General features: G+C 47.8%; 8 protein-coding genes across 8 annotated transcripts; 3 read left to right on the top strand and 5 right to left on the bottom strand.

The window, feature by feature from the left end:
• Nucleotides 1-1521: 1521 nt before the first annotated feature.
• BDW43DRAFT_318760 (TauD/TfdA dioxygenase family protein) lies at nucleotides 1522-3355 on the bottom strand (the record flags this gene model as incomplete). Its single annotated transcript, XM_032048753.1, has 3 exons — nucleotides 1522-2570; nucleotides 2631-3210; nucleotides 3268-3355. The coding sequence occupies 3 exons, from the start codon at nucleotides 3353-3355 to the stop codon at nucleotides 2141-2143; spliced, it is 1098 nt and encodes a 365-aa protein (XP_031901257.1). The 3' UTR covers nucleotides 1522-2140.
• A 727-nt stretch (nucleotides 3356-4082) lies between these two features.
• Nucleotides 4083-5326, bottom strand: BDW43DRAFT_55153 (glycoside hydrolase family 43 protein). Its single transcript, XM_032050228.1, has 4 exons — nucleotides 4985-5326; nucleotides 4778-4934; nucleotides 4700-4731; nucleotides 4083-4642 (listed from the first exon to the last, which is right to left on the bottom strand). Exons 1-4 carry the CDS (start codon nucleotides 5294-5296, stop codon nucleotides 4151-4153), a joined length of 993 nt encoding a protein of 330 aa, XP_031901258.1. The 5' UTR covers nucleotides 5297-5326; the 3' UTR covers nucleotides 4083-4150.
• Nucleotides 5327-8358: 3032 nt separating this feature from the next.
• Nucleotides 8359-9022, top strand: BDW43DRAFT_310090 (tryptophan synthase subunit alpha; the record flags this gene model as incomplete). Its single annotated transcript, XM_032046832.1, has 2 exons — nucleotides 8359-8588; nucleotides 8662-9022. 2 exons carry the CDS (start codon nucleotides 8359-8361, stop codon nucleotides 9020-9022), a joined length of 591 nt encoding a protein of 196 aa, XP_031901259.1.
• Nucleotides 9023-9172: 150 nt separating this feature from the next.
• Nucleotides 9173-10495, bottom strand: BDW43DRAFT_299510 (NAD dependent epimerase/dehydratase; the record flags this gene model as incomplete). Its single annotated transcript, XM_032044733.1, has 5 exons — nucleotides 9173-9502; nucleotides 9582-9854; nucleotides 9908-10055; nucleotides 10108-10352; nucleotides 10409-10495. The coding sequence occupies 5 exons, from the start codon at nucleotides 10493-10495 to the stop codon at nucleotides 9173-9175; spliced, it is 1083 nt and encodes a 360-aa protein (XP_031901260.1).
• Nucleotides 10496-13063: 2568 nt separating this feature from the next.
• Nucleotides 13064-13876, bottom strand: BDW43DRAFT_299511 (putative alanine--tRNA ligase; the record flags this gene model as incomplete). Its single annotated transcript, XM_032044734.1, has 1 exon — nucleotides 13064-13876. The coding sequence occupies one exon, from the start codon at nucleotides 13874-13876 to the stop codon at nucleotides 13064-13066; it is 813 nt and encodes a 270-aa protein (XP_031901261.1).
• Nucleotides 13877-15061: 1185 nt separating this feature from the next.
• On the top strand, nucleotides 15062-15788 carry BDW43DRAFT_273120 (DASH complex subunit DAD1). Its single transcript, XM_032041591.1, has 3 exons — nucleotides 15062-15291; nucleotides 15357-15419; nucleotides 15482-15788. Exons 1-3 carry the CDS (start codon nucleotides 15202-15204, stop codon nucleotides 15659-15661), a joined length of 333 nt encoding a protein of 110 aa, XP_031901262.1. The 5' UTR covers nucleotides 15062-15201; the 3' UTR covers nucleotides 15662-15788.
• Nucleotides 15789-15840: 52 nt separating this feature from the next.
• On the bottom strand, nucleotides 15841-17506 carry BDW43DRAFT_273121 (Rho4-like protein). Its single transcript, XM_032041592.1, has 3 exons — nucleotides 16941-17506; nucleotides 16665-16868; nucleotides 15841-16612 (listed from the first exon to the last, which is right to left on the bottom strand). The coding sequence occupies exons 1-3, from the start codon at nucleotides 17229-17231 to the stop codon at nucleotides 16247-16249; spliced, it is 861 nt and encodes a 286-aa protein (XP_031901263.1). The 5' UTR covers nucleotides 17232-17506; the 3' UTR covers nucleotides 15841-16246.
• Nucleotides 17507-18971: 1465 nt separating this feature from the next.
• BDW43DRAFT_273138 (PAP2 domain protein) lies at nucleotides 18972-21321 on the top strand. The gene is made up of 5 exons (XM_032041593.1): nucleotides 18972-19245; nucleotides 19310-19526; nucleotides 19605-20375; nucleotides 20434-20918; nucleotides 20971-21321. The coding sequence occupies exons 1-5, from the start codon at nucleotides 19191-19193 to the stop codon at nucleotides 21036-21038; spliced, it is 1596 nt and encodes a 531-aa protein (XP_031901264.1). The 5' UTR covers nucleotides 18972-19190; the 3' UTR covers nucleotides 21039-21321.
• The last annotated feature ends 172 nt before the right edge of the window (nucleotides 21322-21493 follow it).

Raw genomic sequence — 21493 nt, forward strand, 5'->3', positions numbered from 1 at the left:
CCCCCCCAGAACGTTGTGTAGAGATTCCACCGTTAAGCTGTTGAAAAAGGAAGCTATCCTGGCGCTGTCCTCCATAGTAGCGGGTCATTTAGGTAGAACTTCGACATCAGAGGGGCAACTCTGAGCACTCTTGTAATTTCTAGGCATTTGGAACCCCTGTCATGATGGTGATATAGCGTGTGCGATAGTGGCGAGGGTTGCATCCTCGGCGGGAAAACGTAATACCTTCTCTCAATTTATTCGACTTGCCAAGGACCTAGATACCAGTAGTGGTAGCACTAGATAGTCGTGGATCCGGATCGTGCCATTTATAAGAACCCACTTCGGATTGTCAACCCAATGCCCCATCTTGTGGATTCAAAAGGGCCACTTTTTCAGTCGAGACCTTTTTTTTCTCGCCTTCGGTCTTTATGGACCGAAACACGGTGTTTTCGAATGACAACGTGGCTGCCTCACGGACTGCTTTTGCTCTATCAAGTTAAACCGCCCCGCCGGGGCTCCGGGAATATTCAGGATAACCTCGGTGTTGGCATCCCCGCACCCAAATTGTCAACATTTCAAGTTAACATGGATCTCGAGCCATATCCTGCTGGCGAACGAACCCATCCCTCGCTACACAGCCAGCATCAGCTAAACTGACAAAAACGGGCAAGGTCGAAGTACATGTGCTTTAGATAGTCTGTTGATCGAAAATATCCTCATACCTGCAAACCTCGAGTTGGATTTTCGCTCTTCGAGTTAAGAAGCCGTGCCCGAGTTCACGCCAGTCGGGAATACGCCCTCATCATGCCGGCGAGGTTATGCGCAGGAAGGGTCATATTACCAAAATGCTCGACTACACGCTCCACTTTTAGACAATTGAACCCTTCAACTCCGGAGCTAGTACGGACACATCGAACCTGAATCTGGAAGATCTCGGCGATACCGAGTGTCAGCCTGAGGGTATCGTGCGTTATTCGGGAATATACTCGGCGCTGAGGATACGTGAATATAGGCTACAGCAACGTCTGGTTCATACGCTGTCGCTATGCGCCTATTTAGTTTGCATGCTTGCCTGGATATCCCGGTCAGACAAAGTTACCTGCATATGGGCTGAAATCGGTGAGAGGCATAGTGATGCGTGTGGATACTCGAATTGGACGTCCATATTGGTTTCACAACAAGAAATTGCAATGAGCTGGGGCACTGAGATATTATTGCGCGTAGGTTGCCGGTTGGCATTTAAAAGGACGTCGAGCTAAAAGAACCATTGGAAAATTTGCTCACTCTGCTGTTGTATGATTAGTGACTCCTTGTTGCCTAATGCCGGAGTCAGCCTCTTGTTCGACACGACGACTCTCCTCAAACAACCCTGAAATTATGTTTCCCCGGATATTCCGAATCGCTCCCCGTCTGGACCCTTAGCATAGCATTGCATATGCGCTTGAGACACAGTTTAGGAACTGAGGCCGTATGAGGGTGAGTTGATGGTACTTGTTAGTTTCTCCACACACCCTTAATTGGTAACAGCGCCGGTCACGGGGTTTTCCACTTCTTCTTTTTGTTGTATGAATATGATCAAATTTTGAAAGGACCAAGTTACTTCCAGTGATTATCTAAACTGCTATTACTACTTTGACTGTTATAGCGTTATCCAATATATACAGCTTGCCAAAATTATGTAGATTAGACGAATCCCGTCCCGTATAATTCAACATGACCAAAGGCTGAAGAAGAAAGTATAGAAGCTACCCTAGACTGTTTATAGTGGTCTTTAATAGATTTGGTTAGAGTGTGATCCGTTGTCGGGGGCGCTTCTATTATCAGCTTGGTTAACTAGTCTTGAAAAGCTTCACAATCTCTTTCATCTACAAGAATCCTGTTGTGGGCACAATCGGTTCACATCTAATCATCTAAATCTGTCATCGATGCTACAGGTTGCCTGCATCATGGCCTATATTTGGCTGTCACAACGGATGTAGTCAAAAGTGAGGCCGTAGTATGCGTATGTAAACTGTGTTGGCTATGTTGGTGCGGGCCTTCCTCTGTGATAAGCTACACAATGAACCTTTCACGTAATGTTAATACATAGCCATATCGCACATGCTATATTACGTAGATCCTACTGGAGGGACGGAAAGTTGACAAAAAGTGTGGAAAATCATGGCCCTTCAGGAGGTTCCGACGCCGCAAGGTTGCACTGCCGAAAGAGGCGAATCTCATCCGGCTGTAACGTACCCACGACCGTGTGCAACGTGCCATGGTTATTGAAGAGCACTAGATCTCCCTCGCTCCAATCGTGTGCGTATACGTATTGTGGACTAATAGCGGGGCGTTGTAGCCGATAGACAATGTCCCGAATCCGCGCGAGGTCATCAATAACGCCCCCATCCTGAAGGTGAATCCTACGAACAGCTGGTGCATGGATTTGAAGGGCGAGTTTCCTCGTTACGGGGTTCTTCCAGACCATCGGTAAGATCTGTATTTTGGCCCGGTCAAAGCTGGGCAGGTCGGACTCAGACAGTTCATGGCCTTCGGAATATAAACGGAGACCGTTAGAGAATGACCGAGCCTTTCCCCTCCATACGTGGCTGGGTTAACTAGGGTGAGCTGACTATTATAAATCCTTTACTATACTGGGTGGTACTCACGGATGTGGTGCATATTCAACACTGCTCGTTTTGACAAATTGTTGGTCTTCCGGAGAGAGCATCTCGAACATTCTGTTGCCACTGACAAACGCGGTCGTTGCTAGCGAGGCATCTAGTGTCTCCCCGGATCCGTCGTCATATAATACTATCTGCCGGCGACCCTTGGGTACCCGCACGGCCATTAGGGTCGTGACCTTCGGTGGGTAGAGATCATACAGCGCAGCATCAATATGCCAGCGGTAAAATCGCGTGAACTCATGATCCTTGTCCTCGGAGATACAGTCACGGTGGAAGTTTCGGTGATGAGGATGTAGTAGCTGTATGTTGTGGAGGCCCTCGTAGGACTCTACAAAGCCGTTTCCCTTCACCTGGACCTGAGGCTGGTGCACCACCGGCTTGAAGTTGCCATGAAGCTTGGTAGATTCGCCATCAATGATATTGTCATGGCCATAGTGATCTGCGCCCGGGTCAAAGCGCTTGGTAAGTTCGTACTGGGCCTTAGAAGAAAGCCCTTGCTGGTTCTTGAACACGACAATATGTTGATGGTAAAGGATATCTCTGATTTTGGAGAACTCGTCATCTGTTAAAGAGCAATTTTTAGTTACTCGTTTGGATGCAAAATTGGGCCAGCTCTCACTTGTCAAGTCCTCCAGGTCTACATTGTCAATCTGTGCGCCAAAGTCCACCGCAGACCCTGGAACTTTCTCCAAAGCCCGGATGGTCATTGTTGTTGCTCTCATGGTGAGCTTGAACAGATTGATGAAGTGCGCACCTGGCAGAGGTAAATTGGTCTGAGCTGATCTGGTCAAGCATATAGACTTATGGGTCCGAATATCTATGGCCCTGTGATCAGTTTCAATATCTGTCTTTTCATATGACATGCGTGTGGGGGTGTCAGAAGTCAGATACGAATCACAATGGCCCATGAATAACAATACCTACAGCATTTGCTACATGTTCTAGTCAGCTATAAGCCCCCGGGACACTGGAACCAATAGCACCCACAGAGAAAAAATGTCTGCCTAATTCACGTGTTGGGAAAAATGCCCTGATTGTCACTCTTTCAACCAGAATGCAAGGAAATATCCCGTAGTAAGGGGTACGCATGTTTTGTATAGGCTATCCCAGGCTCTCTAAATTTTGACTTATGGCTGATTGGTAGATCGACAAGAAGCACAGGCTGCGGAGCATTATCAAGTCATCTGTTTTAGATACTATTGACTGATTTGGTGTAATTCCTCCTGCGTCAATTAAGAATATGCCGTTCCTACACCTCCATCTTGGCGCGGATGGGAGGTTAGCATGTAACAATACGCCTGCCATTAGATCTGTGTATTAGTTGGAGTATAGGCCATTAAGATTCTACTGAACTGAAGACTTAATTTAGTGGTGAGAAAAGCATGAAAGAGATACGCGTTCGACAATTCGATTCACAAACAATGAGACTTAACTCCAAGCTTGAGTATATACAAGTAGAAACCCCGAACTCAAATCCTGCTACTCCTGCCAGGGACAGTTCGTCACATCGCTTTCAGCGCATCGTATTGGCTTTGTGTAACAGAAAGGACGGAATTGTGTCGCATAAAAGTCAAATCGTGCGAAGAATCCTTGATAAAGATGCCTTTCTTCAGATCGGACGACGTCCATCCGGACAATCCAGGGTTGCTACCGACAACGTCGGCGAGTAAATATCCCTTACCGCTACTCATGTTATCCGCAAAGAAATAGGGAGCTTCATAGCTAGTGCTATCGGCAACAGTACCGAGACTCGACCAGTCACCAAACAGCCCATTGGTGCTGATCTGCACAGGTAAACCAGATGCGCTGCTATTGACGTACGAGCGCAAGAACGTATTGTCATCAACCCGGAAAAAGCACAGGTCGATCACGTCCGTAGAACTATCGATGTAAGTCTTCGGCTCGGTGAAGGTCTTGAAGTCCTTCGTGTGTGCGTAGCGGAGAATGTTGGCTGTGGTCGCAGCGCCCGTGTGGTTTGTATCATCGGCGGAATACTGTAATACATTAGTTGGCTTCTTTACTCGTAGCGTTGTAGGACTAGATAGACATACAAACTTCGAAGCCCAATGAACGAGGTATTGCCCTGCGATAGTCAGTTCCGTTTATCGTCTTTCTACTGAAGGACTCACCTTGTTCGGCATCCCAAATAGCATCTGGAGCCCACACCATTCCAGCGGTACTATCCTCGACCGTCACTAGAGCACCCTCGCTCCAAGTAATCAAGTCGGTGCTCTCCCACACATATATGCCACGTGAGCCAGTGCGGACCGCATCGCCCCAGTTCGTCTACTTCAGTCAGCCAGTTCACACATCCAACGCAGAGTAAAGAGACTCACGGAGCCGATGTTCAGATCAGTACCAATAATCCAGTATTTCCCAACATTGTCGCCCTCCCCAACAATGATACTTGTGTCCCGTACAGCCTTGGTGCCGACAGTTGGGGTCACTACAGGCTTATTGTTGTTAATAGGGGAGAATCCTAGTGGGTCGCTATTGTCGCTTAAGGCGAAGTAGACGCTTTCATCGTTTGTTGTCCAATAAACAGAGAGGTATCCTGCTTTTTGATCTTGTCTGCCCGAGAGGGTTGGAGACCCCAGGGCTGAGCCACACAGGGCAAGGGCCGCGAATGTCAGTTGATTGATCTTCATTGCAAGTACTAGATTTCACACAGTTATGCCAAATATATAAGGGCACCTATGCAATTTATTGACAGACCAAGTGGGATATTTATGTCTTGCATCATACAAGACACCAGCCGGAGAATTACCCAAATGAGAGACATTCAGTGAGACAGGTTTCTTGTCGCTGCGCAGTCCGACCCACATCTCTCCGCATGAGGAACTGATCCCCGCGGGGTGAGGATCTGATTTACTGAATATTTGTTCTCCCCCGGAGCAAATCCCGAAGTATAGCTTCCTTCCATACCTTGGCAGTTCGACGGAAATACGCAAGTATTCCGTATCCCTGCGGTGGATTTGCTGCAAATAAATGATGAGGTTTTATCCAATTCTGCGCGCACCATGCCTCAGTCAACGCCTAGGGGCTGTTCACCTCTTCGGGATCAAAATAACTAGAAAAGATTGAAAATAAGAACAAAATTCAAGTACAAACATCGTGCATACATGGAGCCACGCCACACCACCAAAGAAGAGATAATGAAACGGACAGTGTAGGTGAAAGCCTGTGGGTACTTATGGCATGCATCCAAGGGTTAGGGTTAGGCTTCTAATATGACACATATAGCCCAAGTTGTCATGATTGTAGCGAAAGATAATACGACTTACAAAGTTCTTTTATTAAGTTATATGGCACGACATAACCATCTAGATTAGTCACTATTAGAAAAGCTCAACAATAATAACTTGGATTCCACACTAATGGCACCTAGACCTAATGTCAAGAACGCTATAAGCTCACACCAACGCATACCTAGCTGTTTGTCGATTTTAGGTAAACAGGCGCCAATGATATTAAGCTAAAGCTGTGGGATGGAGATCATTGTCATGGTCGGTATCCCAATTGCCTCCTTCAAACAACCCGGCCAACACCCCACTTGCAACGCTTATCGCTGGACCTTGGCCAACGGTTTAAAGGCCAGCTGGAATTTCCCTATTGGGATCATTTTTGAATCATATACTGTAGACTGATCCAGAGCCCTCATATCCCGTCAGGGCCTTTGCCCTGATCGTTTCTGTTTCGCAGAGGCCAAAGAGCCTTTGGGACAATTTTCCCGGACTGTGGCCGACTGCTTTGGATGAGCCCATTTGGCCATGTTATATTCAGCCTGTGTAATATTCCCAAAGAAAGACATATACGATGCATTGGCTGTCATTGCCGAAGTCGCCACATGTGCCTTGGACAAATGATTAAGTGGCAAAGGCATGCATACCAGTTAACTGCCGTTCAGAACACCCGTCTGCGGAAGACTGAGTCAAGATTACTCTAGACGTACTCGCTCAAAGCGATGTATATCAAGTCCTGAGCACTCAATTGCTAACCTTGGTCGGACCGCAAGGAATCCTATATATGCTTAGACAGCCGCATAAAGTGAAGAACAAGTGAAGAACAACCATAAGCTAGCGCCGAATGAAGAGGCTAAGCCTCTCAATAATGCAATTTGCTTTCTTCTGCAGACTATCTCTGACCCGCTGCCCTATGGACCGTGCGCATAGCCTTGAGGCGTTAGGTGAAGTAGGACAAGCTAAGACGGTGGCAGAGTGTCAATTCGCGACAGATTCGAATTATTGGGTATTCTTGTGCGACACTGACACTCACTGTCCAGGTCTAGTGTGCTAAGTCTGGTGATTGAGTTTAGGATTATCTCGAGTTGAGCGTCGCTTTGGTAGTGAGCGGTGCCAGTGGCGGCCGTGCATAATCTTATTTCCTAAAGCGAGCAACACTGAGCCAAAAATAACCGTTTCCTACTCGGTAGTTTATATGTGAAAAATTCAACGAGAAGGAGGTTTGTGATCCACATCCAAACAGAGGTGGTATATATTTGCATCCATTAATTCAACATCTCGTATCCTCCACCTATCGCCGTGGGTCCCAACAGCAAATATAGTGGCTGTAGCAAGAGGACCTATTATCAGAGAGGCTAGTCTGAAGTAGTGAGGTTCTTGAATACTGAGTTGGCACGCTAAAGCCGAGTAGCTCTATAAAAGCGGAATGGAACGAGGATCTAGGACTATACGCTTGCTCTTTTGATTCATAATATTCATTATCCAGTACGCAGTACTGAAATCGACCAGATCTGTCTCTCTAAATTAGTCCTCACTATGTCACCGTATCGCCTCCCTTTAGGATACGATGATTTCTTATGAAGAACTGATTGTGTTTGACTAACTAGACTTCATTGTTTGTATATAGACTAGTGGGGGGTATAGATGAGGAAGAAAGGGAACGAAGGCGGTGTCAATAGGCGGTCAATTTAATTGCCTGACAGTATTATGCAGGACTTCTATTTCCATCTCGACCATCCGCCAAATGCGCTTAACTTAAGACTTCATAATAATGGCCGGTACACGGCTACGCGCGTCGGAAGTAGCTGATATGCACCTAGCCAGAGTTGTGGAGCTGAAAGGCGGCCATGGCGATTATGTGGGTCTCTATGGCTCACTAAGACGGGAGGCTGGCATGGAATACGAAAATTAGTGGTAGATCGATGTCCAATTACGGGGAACGGATCCTCCTACTGCTCAGGATTTATTGATTTGATATAACGCGCATTTTAAAAGAATATCACAATTGCAAATAGATATTTAGGACCAGCATAGAGTTCTGAGTATATCTCATTTATTAAAATCCAGCGTTAGGGAATGTTAAGCTGAAACACTTAAAGTTTCAGAGATAGCTGTAATACATATTTGAATAGAAAAAGCTAAGTATTTAAAGCTCCCATGTAATAACGATGTTGCGGAGTAGGCTTATAGGGAGAGCGGGTAAAAAGTCCCTGCATGGAAAGCGTGAGACAATCGATTCCAGAGTTCTTCTTTGAACTATCTAGCTAGTCATGCGAGCTTGCTGGCCATTCATGATTGCAAATCTGTCCAGACGCAGGGATCATGACTTCGCATGGCAGTGACTTGGCGCTAGGTTATCTTAGAAGCATTCCACGCTATCACTTTCCTTTCGCTATGTCCGCTTTTTAGTAGGCAGCTTTTCTCCTTGAGCCAACTTGATTTCTCTATTACGATCGTTACCTGAAAAGATGGCAATTCTCGAGTCTAGCATACCTACAACTAGTGAAGAGGAACGGAATGACACTCGGGGGGGAACCGAGGCACCGGTTCTTCTAATGGGATACTATAATCCATTCATTCGCTATGGAGAACACCGTCTAATGAAGGACTGCAAGGAAGGGGGTGTCAATGGCTTTGTGATGGCTGATCTTCCTCCCGAGGAAGCAGTTCGTTTCAGAAATCTACGCAACCAGAGCAGGTGAGTAGGATAGAAAATGTTTTAAGAATTGCTCGAGAGGGAAACATTGTCTGTATTAATACACTGAATATAGTCGTCCCTATGCCCCAGTTACCTCCCCAGCAGCTTCTGTTTCTCGCATGAAAGCTCTATGCCAGATCGCCAACTCGTTTATCTATGTTATTTCACGAATGGGCGTCACCGGGGCCACCAATGAACTTAGTTCAGATCCTCCCCAGCTTATGAATCGTATCCGTGCTTTGCCTGAAAATACGCTAGCAGCTCTTGGATTCGGTGTCAGCAAGCGCGAGCACTTCCTGTTGGTCCAGGATATCGCCGAGGGCTGCGCAATTGGTAGCCAAATTATAAGTGTGGTGGGTGACGCACCTGCCGGTCAGGAAGCTAGACGCCGGCTACAATCTCCATTTGATCGCCCTTGTTCTGAGTTTCCATGATATTGAACATGGAGTATAGATTTTGAACCCTTATCACAGATGATCAGAGTAGCGAGCGCGCTAGTCACATATTTCCTGCACGAAGGCCTGCAGTAGTTTTGTTTAGACTTCTTTTTCAAACGGCGAAATTCAGGTACAACAACTGAACAGTTAAATTACATTATGCTCGATCATTGAGTTAACAGTATCAGTAACGCTAGTTTCGAGGTCGATATAGTTCCATTTACCCTCCTTAGTGCCCTTAGCAAGGATGTCAAGACTGACCCGCATATCCCATCCCGTCGGGTGGACGCCAGAGGGCAAAATCTGCGAGGGATTACCCTCAGGTACTCGATCTTTGAGCGCAGGAAAGTTCTTCCGGATGACGTTAGCGACCAATTGTGGCGCTATAAGGTCCGAGATAAGAAGAATACGTTGGTTTGCCGCTGCAGGATTCGTCAACGCATCAGCATGGCTCTGGGCCACGTCGCGGACATCCACCTGATATATACAATGCATTAGCCAGACATTTTGGGTATTGATTCATCTCTTACTGCGGTGAAGCCTAAGGGAGACTCACGAAATGGTAGAAAGGAAACGTCGCATCTTCGATCTGCTTATAGGTTCCATCGATGAAGCTTCTGATGGCAAACTGGTTGGTCTCGGCGACATTCTTCGGGCCCGAAATGGGATGGATCATAGGTCCTATGATGAAGTCCGGGTTTATTACCACCAGGTCAAAAGATGGGGACTTCTTCCTCACGAACTGCCACGCAGATTTCTCGGCCATGGTCTTGGACACGTTGTACCCCAGAACAGGGTCATTATTCTCAATGGCTTGTTCAGCAGTAACCTATTCCAGCGTGAGATGTCATTACTGTCATCAACAGGATGCTTTTGGCTTACGGGATTCCAACTTCGTTCAGTATACGGCACCCCTTCTCGGGACAAGTCCTCGAAAGAGTTCAAGACGGAAACCGCACTGCCTAACAGGACAAACCGTTTCAGGTCGCTGCCGCCATAATGGTGGGCAGCCTTTAAGATCTCCATAGTACTGATTCTGTGAGTTACCTTGTTTTTGTATGCTTAGTATTCCAGTTACTTACCCCATGACGGCTGGCTCGATCATCTCTTTCCAAATATCCGTCACCTGGAACCTCACGGGAGACGCAGTATGGATAATATAGTTAAACGGGTTCTTTGCATTTTGAAAGATGGTATCAAAAGGTTTTGCGGAGCTCAAATCAGCCACGATCGCAAACTTGACGCGGTCCTTCCATTCAGGGTGGGTTTTGATGATATCGTCTGCTTTCCCATGGGAACGAACAGTCGCCGTGACGGCATATCCGCGCTAGTTACAAGTCAGAAGTCCTGTAGTCCGTAGGGTGATAGATTTCGATTCCATACCCCAATGAGGATCGATAGGATATGCGAGGCTACAAAGCCATTTGCGCCCGTGAGAAGGACGTGCCGACCCACATCAGTTGACGACATTTTAGCAATCCGTTGTATGAAGTATCCAAGGGCTCGTCACGAAACGAATAGATAGCTATAGCAATGTCATTGTGAAACTAGTCATAACTATCCATATACGCAGGTTGATGGATTACCATCGTGACGTCAGTACCAAGGAATACCACGTAAAGCAGCCAAAAGTTTATTTGGACTTAATTAGACCACTCTAGACACTCTCATGCCAATGTCAGATCATAGCACTAGCCAGCAAAGAAGGATTGTGCAGATGTCCCCGAGAGTGGAGATTGGGTGCATGGCGTAAGACGTAGGGCGTGCAACGAGGAGCATTCTGACTTGGTCTACATGCATTAGCCCATTTAATAGCATTCCAGACTGTCCACTTTCTTCTTATTTAGTTATTCATTTATTGGCCAATTCAATAACGATTTTATCCTTGCACATTTCACCTTGGTAGGGAAATAACACTGGGAACCTTTGTTCAATGATGTAGGCACAGGGCTCTACCTTCGGTCGTGGTTAACAAATCAGAAAGAACGGCAGGCCAAAGACAGCACAGGGTTGGCATTAGCAGCACCGTCGAGCTCGAACTCTGTCATTAAGCAAATGTAGCTAGTAGTACGTCGCTAACGACCTTTTTACGGCCAATGCGACTAGCTACGATGCCTCCAGCGTGAATGCATCGGACGCTCAGTTGCCACCGTCTACGGCTGCCTCCCTGCACGGCCAATATGTACCCTCACTACTAACCCTAACAAGAAACGCAATAAGAAACGCTAACACTATGCTCTCGACAGCTGCCGGAATGGATAATACAAAACATCAATGAATATTTGGCCGGAATTGATTACTGTCCACAAAATGAATCCTGCCACAGAACCCACGCTGCAAGAATCAAGTGGTGATTCGCGTTACAATGACATCTCCAATGTCCTATCTAGTAATGCTCGTATGCACTTGGATACAACATACAAAGATCAATCACCTCACATTTTCACCCCAGCCTCCAAATCGCTGGCTCGATCCGGGAGTCACTGCCCAATACCAGAACACAGAAGACAGGCTCTTTCAAACTTAGCCTCTGGCCCGGATATCGCTGTTGAAGGTTCATCTAGGCGTATTGAGGACGCGTCACGCGAAGTCAGACGCCACGGCCCTCTCCTATGGACACCATCTCTCTAGTTCAAATCGAAATGGCCACTCACAAATATTGGATATCCCTGCGCGCTCGAATCAGTCACGAAGCTCTGAGAAGCCGAACACCGATCTCCTCTCACAGGAGTAGTACAGAGAAACTGAGTCACGAAGCCCGGCAGAGCGAAACGGCGCGCCTTCTACTGCACTTTCTGTGCCGGCACCTTCAAGAACAGGTACGACTGGGCGGGCCATGAAAAATCAATACATCGCGATCCTGAAACACGGACAAGCGCCCCTGAAAGCGGTTCAGTGATTTCGCCGACAACAGGCCAAAGGCATTGTGCATATTGCAGCAGCCCTGAGCCCACATACCGACGTCTCCAAGAACATAATCACAACGCCTGCGCCGGTGCCTTACGCAGCTTTGCTTGTAAGGATCATCTTGTGCAGCACCTTCGGCTCGTGCATCGATTGAAACAAATCCCATATATTGAGGGGTGGCGGAACGAGGCACCACCTCTCGTGTGCCGGTGCAGGCTCTGCGATTACCAATTGACCAGCTGGAGGGAATGAGTTGTTCATTGGTCTGATCACTTTTGTAGAGCTTTAACGATGCGTGACTGGGAGAAGGGGGCACGAATTTTCGGCCGAGATTGCCGCACGGGCTCGGAATGCGATTCCACCGTTTCTGATAGGAAAAGACGTAGGAACCTCGATCCTATCGTCGGCAAGAGACTGCTCTACCAACAACCGTGTTGAGCAGAACCACGCGCCTACAGAGAACCAAGAACAGCCTGACGCTCGCTGTAACGCTACGTCTGACTTCAGCACATAACAATATGGGGAGAAATTTCAAAAATTGGCGCCTATAACTGTATATTTGGATCTCATCGCCCTGCATCTTAGCCAGTTTACACGGTAGAATATTCAGCAGGTTATCATTCCCACGGACGAGATGTTCCAGCAAGAATCGCGACGACCCACTCTGGATCGTAACCGTTCATAAACAACAGTGAACCACTCTAATCGAGGTATCTGCTGACTACATGATAAGAGCCGACAGTGACGGATTTCTGACATGCTACAGACACAGGGGAGTGTTGGCGTCCAGTTGATGCACAGTTATTCGGCTGTGCAGGCATGTTCCCGTGTCTTGCAATTGCTCTTGATAGGGCTCAGAATAGGTGCATAGGCGTAGGGTCATCCGGGGTTTATTTTCGGCAATTAATGTTATTATGGATGATGTACAACACATTTATATTATCTAATAAATGTACTATGTATTGTTGGAGCTGCTCGCAAGCTATAGTGTCTCTATATACTTGACAAGCGCACACGCTCCCGCCAGCCTTCACTTCTATAGACCTCCTCTAGTTATATATTGTCTTAATCTTCTCCACGCCGCCAGTCCTCCTCCGCCAATGCATTATCCTTTCCATATAACCCCTACACCTAATCAACAGCATACCCCACCTTCGAAACGCCCTTACTTCTCGAAATCTTCCTAACAGTGACCCCCCCACACAAATCCGTCCTCTCAACATGTGTCCCTCCACACGGGTAAACCTCCGCCCCTACAATATTGACAACCCTCCACTTCTCCCCCGGCCCCAGCCTTCTCTCGGGAATCAACCTCTCCAACCCCCTCTCCTTAAACTCCTCTTCCCCCCACCACTCCACCTCCACTGGCATCTCAGCCCTAACAAACTCATCCACCTTCTCCTGAATCACCCCCTTCCACTTTCCCTCAATCAGCCCCCGAAACTCACAAGCTGCCGAGTCCGGAAAATGCGACGCCTTCAGCTCGTCGAACCCCTCGATCTCATCCTCCAGAAGATGTCGAACCGCCGCGCCGAGGACGTGGCCCGCGGTATGGAGACGGGAGTAAAGGAGGCGCTTTTGCGCGTCGATAGTTTGGGTGACTGATTCGCCCGGGGTGAATGGTACCGTTGGGGTACTAAAGCGGCCGAGATGAAGGACTTGTCCGTCGTCGAGGACGTCCATGCGCACCGATGAGACTGTGAAGGTCGCGGCTGAGGTGGTGCTGGTGATTGTGCCGGTGTCGGAGGGTTGGCCGCCGCCTTGGGGGTGGAATATTGTCTCCTCGGTTATGAGGACATGGTCTTCATTTGTGGCTTGTTTGAAGAGGTTGCGGTTTGGCTCTGCAAGGGTGTCGAATGGGTGGATTGCTGTTAGCTTTGTTTGGATGGTGTGGAGGTTGGCGTTGTGTTGGTAGGTTAGGATTGTGGGTAGTGGTGTGGTCATTTTCATTGGCTTCGTTTTCTGGAGATTGGGTTTTAGGTATGGTGTTGCCTTTTGGTCTGGAGTTACGGGGAAGGAGGAAGGTTTATATCCTTCTGCTGAAAGTGGGGTCCAATTGTGTTAGGAGCTCGTGTTGTGGATATTGATTGAATTCGGGAACTGATAAAGGAGCACACCAGATATGAAATTTTCGGAGAGAAAGTTCTTCACTGTCGCTGGTTGAACGGTGCAAGGCTTTGCATATCACACAGTACTGGCAATACTCTTAGAATGTGTGATTCTATGTCCGCTTTGTTCACTAATCCCTCAGTAGCTGACTGAATTCCTGACCACTCTAGCAAGGCTGAGAATTAGTAGAGGTCGAGGACTTGGGACTTGAGATTAATCATAAGGACTGAAATGTCGGCGTTGAGTATTCAGATTCTGTCTCCCTACGAACGTAACAGTCAGATTCCTGCTCACAGCCAAACCCGAGAGTTCGGGTATATTTCCGGCAACCGTTCGATGAGTCATTGGCTGATGACCGAGCCTGTAGAATAACCAACAAGAATTTCCAGAAGCTAACGGTCTAGCAGGCCTGGAAATTAGGTTTCCTTTTTGTATTCTGCCTCGTTTTAAGGTAGCGGTAGAACGCATCTAGATTTTCCGGAAAGCTGTACTTCTGATCCGCGACATTCGGAACCTGGTCTGAATGTGGAATATTGACACGTTGGATATTGAAATCTTCTATCCAACCCAAAACTGTAAAACCACTGGAAGGAGTTTCGTGCCCATCATCAATCTAGAGTGACAGGACACTGCCAAAGCGGTTGCGGGCGTCTGTTAACTCCGTCTCTGACCCAAAATTTGACCGATTTCTGTTGCTGAGGTGTACGCGAAAAAGATTGAGACCTAAGGGGATTGACCCGGCGCCAGTGCGACACCCAAGACCTGGTAAATGCTATCAGGAGCCCTGTAGCAACACCGGCTTACACAGAGCATTGATAAGCACATATAATCTACTGAGCCTGTTGTCAGGAGCACTAATAGCAGACAACCAAATATGCCTACCAACAGGCGGAGTATCAAGCGGTAAACCATATAACCGGCAGAAAAGAGACCGTGGTTGGCACCATACCGAATCAGGACATATCAGGTCCCGGTCCCACAAGAAAGAAAGAAACATTGGTCCGAACATGATGGTCAGGTATTAAATCACCCGCATTAAAAGTGCAAGTAGTACCTGTGTTGATTTAACTGAGAAGTGTGGCCGCCAATTCTTTGTTCTCATCTTGTGCATTTGCAAGTCTACTTTCATAACTATCTCTACGGTCTACATCATATCCAAAATGTCCTTGACACCAGGTTCAAAGTCCAGATCGGCCACCCCGACCGTCTTCGAGCAACAGCGGGAGGAACTGGTCAGAGAGATAGCGGTGGTATGTCATTTAGACCCGGGATAATGGAGAATGTGTTTTGATACCCGAGCTAACCAGCGGCCCAGGGAATGGAACAAGTGCTTCAGAATATCAATCGGTTGAACCGGAATTTAGAAAGTATCATTTCGGTAAGTTCAGTCTTTTGTGTAGCTTTTCTTGTAGATGTGGCTGGCTAAATCCTTGGACGCAGGTGGGCAATGAGTTCAGCTCTGTCGAAGCCCTTTGGTCTCAATTTGAGAACTTCATGGGACGGCCGGAGGGTGAAAAGGCCGAGGGCGGTTCTAGGGAGAAAGAGGAACAGCAGGAGGAAGGCGAGAGCGAGCTGCACAAGCAGGATCTTGCAGACGGCAAGAGTGAGTTGGACGGTTGAGACATGAGAGATGATCCAGGGATATGTTCGGTGCATGGTTTGGTGTATTGGAGTTCAGTTTTTGGTTCTGCGTAGTTTATTCTTTTTACCTAGGCCATATTTTCTCAATCTACAAAGAATTAACGTATCTTGGGTTTCACAATTTTTTATATTCAATGACATGGGATACTCTGCGCCAATAAACACCCACCCCATGCATATGACATAGTGGTCTTCGGACCGGATTCGTGACGAACATCATGAGGGCAACATGCCAAGTCGGAAATCAGGGAAGTCAAAAGAAACGCAAAAGCTAATATAAAGGAAGGGTAATAGTGTTTCATGGTGACAATCATCAGGGCAAAGCAGGTATAGCAAACATGAAGAGAAGAAATCAGAAAGCCGCCGTTAAAAACAACATTTAGAAAAAAAGAAACAAATAACGGTCTGGACCACGCGGGTCATCCTCTCCAGGTCGTATCCAATTCATATCACGTACAAGGAGAAGCGAACCGCCGAAGCAACCAGGCTTCTTTCGGCGGAAAGGAGTAAAATAACAAACAGAATGAAGGGGTACGGAGCCAGGTGAACCTCAAGGTAAGCGATCTACAAGATCTTGCATGTACGCTTCTTGACTTTCTTCGGACCACCGCCCCCGCCCCCTCCTCCAGTAGTCTTGCTACCAGTGCTATGGCTTGGGCGGTTGTTCCAACTGAACTGTTCCTCCGCAGATACAACCGTGTCCACAGCCAGTTCAAACACCCCGTCCACGCCGCGCATCTCCTTACTACTGCACTCCACGTAGGAGGCATTCATCCTCCGAGCCACTGCCCCACCTTGCTCCGGGGTCACAGGTGTCAGGCCTTGGGTCTTGAGGAGTTCTATGCACGTCCTCTTGTTGCGCAAATCGGACTTCAAGCCCACCAGGATGATGGGGGTTGTGGGGCAGAAATGTAGGACCTCAGGGTACCACTTCCCCCAGTCAGTATAGCTTTCAATTTGAAGGGGCTCCAGGAGGGCATACCTTATCCACAACGTTTTCTAGGGAGGCAGGGCAATCAATAGCAAAGCAAACGAACAGTAAATCAGTCTCGGGGTAGGACAATGGGCGCAAACGGTCATATTCTTCCTGGCCTGCAGTATCCCAAAGGGCAAGTTCGACCGTCTTCCCAGATGCTCGATGGACCGTTTGTGTGATGTAGTTTTCGAAAACCGTGGGCACGTATTTCTAGACCATATCAGAACAACCCCGGTCGGAATAAAGCAGCTCGCTAGTGATTTAGAGATAGGAGGGCCATACCTCTGGAAAATAGCCTTGTGAATAACTAATCAAGAGACATGTCTTGCCGCATCCTCCATCTCCCACCACCACGAACTTTTTCGAGTATGCCGGCGGCTGGGTGATATTTGTCGCCTCCGACATCCTTCCACTCGAGATACTGGTATTTGTGCTTGCGGTTCCGTTGCTCACTCGGACGCTATGGCTGCGCCCTCTGCTATGGCGGGGAGTGGAGGAAGTCGGAGGAGGCGTTTTGACCGAATGACGTCGTGACACTGCATATGGCTGGTCATCGTACATATGACTCGACATGATGATGGCGGAGGGAGAGGTTGGATTGGGAGAATTCGCTGGAACGTGGTGCTCAGCAATACCGGAAATGGAACAGTCGGTCTGGTCTATTGCCTCTAGATTGATCCACTGTTCGTGTCCAAGGGAGTCTCGGAGAATTTCCGTTTCCTAGTGTTCGGATAATAGGGAGAGGATGATATCGCAGATTGGAGAAAGTAACAGTGGGAAATCTAAGAGGAAGAAAAGAAAAGCTCAAGGTTGAGGTTGAGGTTGAGGTCACGGTTAATGGAGAGAAGAAAATAAACTAGATGTCTAGTTTCACAATTGTCGGTCGTTGTACAATCAAAATGGCTGCTTCTCCAGCTGACATGAAACCCGATGTTTACGGGCCGATGCGCTGCCATGGCAACGCCTGATGACGCATATCCACCCCCAACGCATCATTCTACTCTTTTTTTAGCATAACCCGTCACCCATGAATCAAGGCATTCCTCTCCAGTGGTCTGGGCCACACTCACTCTTCTAACCGCCTTGATCTTCCTGCTTTTTCGCTCGGTAACCTTGTTTCCCTGGCCCTAAAGCTGTTCCGATCTTGACGTTGGATTGTTTTTAGTGTCACGATTGGCCCCGATCACCGATAATGCAATGTAAACACTCACCAATACTCACCCCTTACGGTTCTTGGCCAAATAGTATACACCCCTACCGAAGGACTGTGTGCTCGAGGGATTTCCCCCTAGCGAGAAGTTCAGCTGTCATCTGTCCGTACAGGAACGAATCATGCACGGCTTCCGTCGTAGAGATTTCTAGCCAATCCTACCCTACGTACCCAATGTACCCACACCCCGCCACTTGTTGCCATGTTGAATGCTGAGGATGTATGTGTGGCGCTCATTTCGGTACGCAATCAATCGAATCCGCCCGATGATAGCCCCGTCCTCGTGGTAGCCTGAGAATAGTACGCTCTCAATTGACGAAAGATATCAGGGTCGTTACAATCGCAATGTTTTGCAAAATGAGATACAGTTCGCTACTCTTCATGCAGGTTGATGTGAATCCCATCCACATATAACAAATAGTACAATAGTGAGGGTTCACAACGAAAAGCTCCCCTTTGGATCTACTTTCTACCCCTACAACCAATACCCGACTGACAGTTCCACCTATACTAACTAATATCAACCCGATCAGTAATGATATATCATGATCATTCGAGAAACTAAATCCCTTAGCTGTTTCATTGTTGTAATGTCAGATGTTAAGAGGAAGCTGAGTATATGCCAGAATGATTGGTAACGAGTAGGGTTAGCATGACCTCTTCTTAACACATACGATCACTGATAATGCGGGAAAAATTTAGAACAAATATCCCACCAGTTAACATTTTGATCAAATTTGTACATTTTGGTGCAAAAGTTAGTAATTACGGATATATATTTGTCGTACCAACAGACTTTGATTTTTTGTTGTTATTGTTGTTGTGTTCAAGTTCTCAGGTGCGTGGTTCAATCTACCTACCGAGGCTCTTACTAGGTAGGTGGTAGTGCTAAGCATAAATTAACCAATGATAGAAAAGAACTCACCCAGATTCTTCAAATCATAAGTCTTCCAGGCATTCATTCTATCGGCGATTTCCGGCCTTCCGTCTTCCGTGGTCGTAGTTACTCGTATTGGTGACTAAGCGCTGACACCCGTGCTTTTCCATCGAATCGCCCAAGGAACAAACCACTAGATAGTGTGAACGAGTCCCGACTAATCTAAATTGATCGGCTGTGTTCCTATTTCTCCCCCACCCCCCCTTGATTGACAACCAGTGGACGAAGGACAGTTGGTGGAAAATTGCAATTTCTGCTGTCCGAATGGTTTTCGGGTGATATTGTCACCGGCGTTGAGACATTGGACTGAGCAGATCCTCCGTAGGATCTATGGGGAAACCGCAATTTTAGCGTCAATCGGATTTGAACGGCCACCGTCTACAACATGGCCAAAGAGCCAAATGGCATACCGGATGCTGGGCTGAGAAGCCTCAATCATTGTGCGTCGTGTTCCCTCTCCCTACCAGCGCATCGTCATACTGACTGCATGCTGGATTGCCTTAGATCGCAATCAGCTCCCATCCTGGCGGTATTGGCCGCGACAGAAACTGCTCCCGTTAGTTCGATATGAGACGCCATATCTCGCTTGGTTGCAGGAAAAGGTCCGCACTCCGGCCCTAGACTCCTACTTCGCATTTACGGCCAATCTCGGAACTCACACGTTTTTCATGGTCTTCTTGCCGATACTGTTCTGGAATGGGTATACAAGCTTAGGCCATGGGTATGTACTTCGGACCCGCAACAGCTCGTGAGGAATAATGCTCTTTTGACGCATTGACTAAAAGTTTCAATTGGGTAGTATGGTCAATCTTCTGGCTTCTGGCGTCTTCTTTAGCGGTTTTATCAAAGACTTGCTGTGCCTCCCGCGCCCGCTATCGCCTCCTCTACAACGGATTACCATGTCCGGCTCCGCTGCGTTGGAGTATGGGTTTCCCTCGACTCACTCGACCAACGCGGTCTCAGTCGCCGTGTATGCGCTTGCCCTATTAAACATGCCCGATTCGTCCTTGAGCCCAGCTGTCAATGTGTTCCTGCAAGGGATCACCTACCTCTACGTTACCTCGATTGTGTTTGGCCGGCTGTACTGTGGTATGCATGGCTTCTTCGATGTGGTCATTGGCTGCTTGCTAGGCGCCTTACTGGCAGTGGTGCAATATGCATACGGCACCGTCTTCGACGAGTTTGTGGTCTCGGCTAGTGGGAAACAGATCATACTGGTGGTGTTGGTGATCCTCGCGCTTGTCCGCCTTCATCCAGAGCCCGCCGATGATTGTCCCTGTTTCGATGATAGTGTTGCCTTTGCGGGTGTGATACTTGGATTGAAAGTGGCTTACTGGCACGTAGCGAAAACTAGTATCACATGGGATGACCCCGTCCCAGCCACCGTTCCATATAGGCTTGATGAATTAGGAGTGTTCAAGACAGTTTTGCGCCTCATTCTGGGGGTGACGTTGATTGTCGTGTGGAGGGAAGTTATGAAGCCCTCTCTTCTCCGGTTGCTTCCCCCGGTCTTTCGTGGGCTGGAAAAGTTGGGTCTGTTGCTTCCCCGAAGGTTTTTCACAGCAGCATCGTAAGTCTTCCCCCATCTTTATCTTATCAAGACCGTTTCTGGCTCACCTTTTGACCAGGAAATACACCAAAGTTCCCACGCAACTCAAGGACCATGAAGTGTTCCCCACTTTCTCCGAGATCCCATCAATCTTCTCGACCATTCGCCATCCCCGACAACGAGCGATCTCTATCGGCCCCCAATCAGAGGCTGATGCCTACGAAACGCTGGCTTATCGGGAAAAGCGCCGACGGGAGAGTCTGTCGAATAGCAGCCGAACGTCCCCCCTCCCTGAGGTGGGCCACCAACAAAACGCCCCCGAGGGACAGTACCCTCCGCTGTCCCGGAAACGCTCGAAACTACACGAATATGAAAATATGATGGGAACGGGTAGCCCCCGTATGGCAACCGGTGTCAACGGTGGGGAGATACCATCATCGACTGAGCCATTCCCCGACCTAGTGCCCGACCCGGAGCCTGACGAAGAAGAGATGTTTGCGCGAATTAAGAGACCGCGTGTACGATACGATGTGGAAGTGGTTACGAAGTTGGTGGTATATTCCGGTATGTTGTGTGATACGATCGTTCCTCTCGAGCCCTGGCTAACGCTTCCTAGGAATTGCCTGGATTGTCATGGAGGCAGCACCTTTTGTCTTCGCCAAAGTCGGTCTTGCGCCGAACTAATGTCGCACGAGAATCAGAAGGAGAGGAGAGGATGATTCAGCTGGCTGAATGTCATGAGTCATTTCTATTTCTGTACCATAGCTGGGCATCTATTGTACATATATGACCTTGATGCGTTATGTAACTTTATTTTCTTTCCTCTTACCATTTTCTTTTTTCTCATGTCTATTTCTATTTTAGTAACCACTTACCAGTCTGGGTGTTAATAAACTCCATGCACATTGGAATTGACCAGTAATTAGTCTAGATTTCTAATAGAAAAGCCCGGTACGCAGCAAGCCGCAGTAGGAGTACTCTTCTAATTCAATGTAATCGATGGTACCTTACAGCATGCTTGTCTGCGGACACATCACGTGTCTGTCCCGAAACGGGCAAGCGCCAGTTGGAGCTTGTCTAAACCATGGCGGGAACTACTTTTGACTTCTCCCATTCATTCACTTCTCCAGATTGCGCGA

The sequence above is a fragment of the Aspergillus alliaceus genome, assembly GCF_009176365.1.
Source record: "Aspergillus alliaceus strain CBS 536.65 unplaced genomic scaffold BDW43scaffold_16, whole genome shotgun sequence".
NCBI classification, from domain to species: domain Eukaryota; kingdom Fungi; phylum Ascomycota; class Eurotiomycetes; order Eurotiales; family Aspergillaceae; genus Aspergillus; species Aspergillus alliaceus.